The sequence below is a fragment of the Bacillus rossius genome, chromosome 18, assembly GCF_032445375.1.
Source record: "Bacillus rossius redtenbacheri isolate Brsri chromosome 18, Brsri_v3, whole genome shotgun sequence".
In the NCBI taxonomy this organism is placed as follows: Eukaryota; Metazoa; Arthropoda; class Insecta; order Phasmatodea; family Bacillidae; genus Bacillus; species Bacillus rossius.
This window is the reverse complement of record NC_086345.1, coordinates 6,632,479-6,638,896: the sequence shown is the minus strand read 5'-3', so window position 1 is coordinate 6,638,896 and position 6,418 is coordinate 6,632,479. Positions and strand designations below refer to the sequence as shown.

General features: G+C 41.5%; 1 protein-coding gene across 1 annotated transcript in view; it reads left to right on the top strand.

Annotated features, from left to right (window-relative positions):
* The first annotated feature begins 216 nt into the window (after positions 1–216).
* LOC134541408 (radial spoke head protein 9 homolog) overlaps positions 217–6,418 on the top strand; it is a 31,432-nt gene continuing 25,230 nt past the window's right edge. The window contains exons 1-2 of the mRNA XM_063384842.1: positions 217–542; positions 6,103–6,256. Coding sequence (XP_063240912.1) covers positions 241–542; positions 6,103–6,256 — 456 coding nt within the window. The 5' untranslated portion in view covers positions 217–240. The remainder of the gene's footprint in view (positions 543–6,102; positions 6,257–6,418) is intronic.

Here is a 6,418-nt window from a genome sequence, read left to right as displayed (position 1 = left end):
CATTACTGAACAAAATTATATTTTATCAAAATATTTAAAGAAAATATATCTAACCAAGTATTAATTGGTAAAAATAAAGTTTTTGGAACCACAAAGAAAATAAATTTTAATCTTGACAAAGGAAAAGTTCAATACTTTGCTTGGTGTTCATTTTCATAGAGAAATTTTAACCAAAATTAAAACACAACTTTCTTCACTGAACACGAAAGTAATTACTGTTGTCCTTATTACAATGTGCATATGCTATCTGTGTATAATGGTGCGTGTGTTTTGCAATCGAAACAACCTGTACGTATGAAAATATTCCTCACAGATATGAATATTTACAACATTCGCAATTCGTTGGAATACATGCGATATTCTGGAAATACCATAAGCAATGAATATAGTGTTATTTTGAAAAATTCGCTAGTTTTGTTACAGAACGAGAATAAACTGTTGAATGTATATTTCTGGGGAAAGATATTTGGACTTCAGCGTGATTACTTTGTCTCCTTCGGGTACGAGCATGATGCATTAATAGGATTGAAGTATTATTACAGGTAATAGTTGAATATTTGTATTTGTCTAGTAACTTACCTCCCTCCAACATTTTGGCATGGACGGTCAGTAGACGTCCTGAAGGAAGGGATGTGAGAGGGGTCTCCCCACCACACATACCATTAACCCCCCCCCCCATCTATAATTTTAAAATAGATCTGGAAATGTGACAAAAATATATTCTCCATGTCATGCCTGACCTTTGAAGTTGGTTTAATTCTTTTTTTTCTAAAATATATTAATTTTAATTTTTGTGCGACTATACTGTGCGTAATTTTTTAACTTAATAACTCTAAAAATCTGGTTAAACCATAGTTTTGATGATGACTTTTCAAGATGTCAGCAACACATTAAAATTGTATTCTATTGGATTCATAATTTTAAAAACTTCAGACTCCCCATTTAACTGGGAGGTATGACAACCCCCTCTCCCTCCTACATTGATAATTAAGAGTAAGGTTGAGTTTAGAAAGAACTGGAAATATCTTAAATTGTAGGCCTGCCCAGAGGTTTCAACCTTTTTATTTAAGGTTATGACTGAAATTTACACAGGCATGGACTGTATTGCTGTCTTCGAACAGTAGCGATGTGTCATTTACCGATGCAGCTATAACCAAAGAAGGGATCATTTAATTTCAAGGATGTGAGCAGTCATTGAGAAACTAGTCATGATAGGATATCCACATTCTTCTGAAACTTATGCAGGACAGCAGTTTTCTGGCTAAGCTACAAACTAAAAGCTAGCCACAGGCGCTAGCGACTCGTCATTTTACGAAAGGCTGAATTGGTGATTATTTACTGATCCTGACAACTGTTCGGAAGGTCAACATGATGGCTGACATCCTTTCACTTTTCAAGCATACTTTAGGTTAAATAGTTCTTGAAGAAGGTATTCTTAACCAGCATTTTTTTTTGTACTGCATTAAGTGTAAAACTAATTACAACCAATTGTTTGTATTTTTTATAACCGTATCATAAAACAGTGACCAGCTTATTTTATGAACAAATTTCTACCTACGTGTTATTTTTACGCTCACGGTATTGCATAATTAAATTGAATCGATTGTATATCTTTATTTTGTAGTGTATAAATATATTTATCACTTCAATAAGTGTTGTGTAATGGTTTGAGAACTTTAAAGACCAGTTTTCAACTAACCTAGCCTGATATAAGATCACACTGTCGTGAGCTGCACAATTTTGAATTTAATATTCGTGAGTACCTACATTACCTATGTCGGAAAACTATTTGTTTAGCATATTATTCATTAATGTTATTGGTATTTCTCAAAACCCTGTTAATCTCATGTTTTCAGGCTCTTTGTGTACTATAACAGTAGTACAGATCGTGAAACTGTACATTTTTTTTTTTTTTTTTTTTTTTACGTTTTGATTGCTTTTGCTACGATACCTGACGTAAGCATGTGCTTTGTTTACAGGTATAAACACAATTTTTACTAAACTCTTTTGTGTTTTAAACACTATTTAAGGAATTTTAAAGACGGTGCCAAGTGACAGCTTGCTTAAATAACTATTTATGGACAATTTTGAGATTGTTAGATTTCGTTTCTTTTGATTTTCCGGACAGCACCCTGTGATTGGCCGAGGCTAACTGAGCAGGGAATTGGAAAGTTTTTGGTCCGGCTGATGAAAGTTGCAGCTTCCCCTCAGGTTCTCCTTATGGAAGCACATAAAATACAGTTAATATTGCGTGTGCGGGCAAGATTAACGTCTGTGTCGGTGATGGACGGTGCAGTAGACATTGTACACGTAAAAGTTTCGCGCGATCTGCAAATATAAACATATAACTTGTGTCAGTGTATTTGGTCCATCTATCCTGAATCCAGAGTCTAAATTCCAAGTAACACAAGTATAAACAGGCGAACCTAAACAATCAAGTTATGAGGTCCTGAGCAACAGAGTTTTTGTTGTTCTATCTGTCTGAGTTGGCCAGATTTTATTTTAAAAATTAACTGACAAATAACTATTTAAGAATTGATTTTTTTTTTAATTTTACTGAAAACCATATTGACTTTTTTGTAGGTTGTGTCCAACATATCTGGCAACTTTATTTATTTTTGTTTGTTTTTCAACATTTTATTTTACTTATTGAATAGTGTTGGAATGGTCTATTGTCAATATAAACAATATATTTCATCTATTTAAGACAAGAGTCCGAAGTAAGTATAGGAGACAGCGAGGTTCTAGGGACAACAGTGAATCTTCTGTTGGCGAAGCACGATCCCTGAATTCTGCTGCAACCTCGCCGCGACCGACTGTAGAAGGGGAACACACAGGTACATATTCTGTCCCAGCAGTTATTGAGGTCTTAGATTTAAAGGGAATGCTTCAGTGCCTCATGACAGAAATGGCTACCAAGTTAGATAGGTACACAATTGGATGCCAATGATTCAAAGATGACTGCAAATTTCGGATGCTAATACTGCAAAACTAACGGCAGAAATGGCTACCAAGTTAGACACAAAGCTGAATGCTAATACTGCAGAAATGAATAAAATGGCTGTAAAACTGGATGTAAATGACAGCAAGGCTGAATGCACCACCTAGAAACCAGCCTGGAACAGGAGCTACAGGAGGTGACGGAAGTAGTGGTAGCTGGGTCCAGAAGAGTGGCGGCACTCGAAGCCAGCAGAACACCAACTGCCTGGGACACAGGGCAGTTGCCAGGAGGCTGCACAGAAGCTGGAGCAACATCGCAGAGCATCAGCAGCACGTGGCAGAGCAGGCATCTGCGGCCCAGACGACCTGCAGAACACACGTGAATTCATGGTGTTAGAGCCATGGAGCAGCGCCCACTCAGGCATGACCAGACGATGCAAGAGTAGCAGGAATACCTGGCGCGCCAGCAGGATGGCTTCGGCAATCAAGTCGAGGTGAGGGGAAGCAACATTGAGGTGAAAATTTTGACACTGAGGTTTAACAACTTGACAGCCTCTGACACGATACCTCTAGTGCCAGCCGGGAAGCCGCAAGAGCCAGCAACCTCGTCACAGGCACCGGCACTACAAAAGCCCGTACCAACAGCACAACGGGACAGCTTGTCTGTGTTGGACCAGGTGGCTGTGATGCACCACCCGGTCCGACAGTGGTCCGAAGTCATGACTCGCTATGCAGGAGGGGAACATGAAAACCCTATTAGTTTCATAAGGAAATTCGAGGAGTACGCACCAATGTACAAGCTGACGAACGGCAAGAAGCTTAAATGTCTCAACGCAGCGCTCCGAGAAAACACGTACTATCGGTGAGAGGTTCGCCAACCCTCGACAACAACATACCAGGAGTTCAAGACACAGTTCAAGTAGCAGTTCTGGAGTGTATGGGTTCAGAGTAACCTGAGAGCCAGGCTGCACGGCAAAATATATGACCGCAATTAAAGCAAGTCACTGGAATCGCTCCTGTCAAACATGTTCGTACGAACTCGCTATCTAGACCTCAAAGTGGACGATGGGTCATGGCTTAACTGCCGCACCGATACCAAGTCCACCTGCCAACATCACCGAGTTCCGCGAGCAGGTGTTGGTGTTCGCCCGGCCAGGCCGGCTGTCAAGGACGAGCTCTGGTGAGCAGGACGAGACACCGTCCTCTCACCAGCGGCGAGCACCAATAGCAGGTCGACACCGCCAGCTGGAGCTCCCACGAGACGGGATGAACTGGCAAGAAGACGCACAAGCAGCCCAAGTGGTGGAGCGAACGCAGGTGCCGATAGCAACGACGAGGACCAGCAACACTAAGAGGCAGGAGCAACGGCCTCCCAGGTTCGGGTACGACGAGAGACCAAGGTCACCGATTCAGGAGTACCACAACCACCCGCCGAAGCATCCTGAGCAGCAGCAACAGGAAGTACCAGGGTTAGGTGCTGGCTAGTTGTAAGCGGGCACATGGACTAGCAGGTCTAGAGCGAGCTGGCTGGGAGGATGAGATCCATCAGAGGAAATGTCAATAGCGGGATGGGGAGCTGGCTGGCTAGGGAATGTGTACCACCAGCTGGGACTGATGCCAGCAGGGTGGTAGAGCAGACTATCTGGGAGGGTGCATTCCACCAGCGAAGACTGGTACTAGCAGGGTGGCCAGCAGGCCGGCTGGGAGCGTGGTTTCCACCAGGGGGATTGTTACTAGCATGGTGGTGTTGTCGGAAAACCATGCATCTTCAAGTTGTTGCACATACTTACTCCACTAAAGCTTTCGTATGTTCAGTTCAAGACAACCTAAAACATTTAATGTATTATTGTAGGCTAGCTAGTGTGAATGAGTGTTATAAAACAATTTTGAATAATTTATTAAATTATTAACTTGCCTACAGGTCCAGGTGCTCCTTTAGCAAAATTCCTAGATCCAATTCGCCATTTCAGTATTCCATAGGTAATTTGATACAACTGAGATACATCCCAGATCTGATTCTCCCATTTTTACATCTACAGAAGCGAGAAGCAAGTTTCCTTTTGACCAGGAAGTCCGATCCGTTTAATCTGAAGGAAGAAGGGCGAGCAATTTTTTTGAGGTGCAAACAAAATCAATTCCATCAGTACTAAGTAAAAAAACAAAATGGTGGGAAGATGTCATGTTACAATAACATACTACCCCACATACTGGGTGAAATTCCACATATATTTATTTTTCGCACAAACCCTCTGCTGGGAATTGCTAAACTGCCCTTTCCGTTTCCAGCACGAAAAAGTGTCGCTATTATGCATGCAAACAATTTAGTAAATGAAAGAAAATTGATGTTTATAGATCTTAATAAAGTATGTTTAATGATTATAAAACCGTTTCTAACCTGGCAATACCTTCAAACAATCCTTCATACAAAGCGACATTCTACAAGAAGTTCCTCTTCGCAGCGCTCTCCGTCCATGCAGCTAGAGCTGCCATCTGCTGGTATTTTTAGAACTACGGGCACCTCTGGACTCTTCCCCCAGCTGTCATCTTCCCCAGTTATCATGTGGGTAATAATCGGTTTACTATAAATATTATAAAATTTGAAACATATTTTAGTATTTTTTATCTATATTTATCACTTGTCACATTTTGCATATAATAGCCAGTTCTTATTTTCACAGCAGGAATTGTAGTACCACGACAATTTATTGCCACCATGGAAGATAAAATATTATGACCCATTCATAATTCTTTCCAAAATACCATCATACTCTACTTTCATTGGCTGTTGCACCATGCATTCATAACTTAAATTAAATGTTATTTTCCTTCCTTATGTGCACGACTGCACTATGCCTGGTTGTAAATCTATATTTTATACATAATGGTAGTTAAATATTGTGCACACGACCCTTTTTCTATGTAATTTTTTTCAATTATGAATCCACCTTAAATATACTTGCTTAATGGTTGTGATAGTTCATCCCTTGGGTGGGCTTCTATACTTACCTCATTGTTATCAAACAACTCAGGGAATATAAGTGAACTGTGGTTCTTATTACTACTTAGACTTGAATGCTACAATATTCTCCAAAGCCTTGTGTTTCGTCACAATGACGTGAAACATGCGGGAACTTCACGGACATGTGACACGGCGTGTTGCAGCACAGACGGCGCTAAGTGGGGCCTGATGCCAGTCGCCAGCGAGCAAGCCCAGTACTTAAGCCCTTATTGCTCCACGAGGTTCCAAGGAGACCCAGCTCTGCAACTGGACGTGAAGCAGGACCTCCCGCCGCAGTCAGGGGACAGCGAGCTGCCCGTGAGTCCACAGTAGCTGCTTTCTGACATGCTGACATGCTGACATGCTGACATGCTGACGACACGGTGGCATGCCAGCACGTTGGCACGCCGACATGCTGACATGCTGATACACTGGCATGCTGACATGCTGACATGCCGGCACGCCGACACGATGGTACGC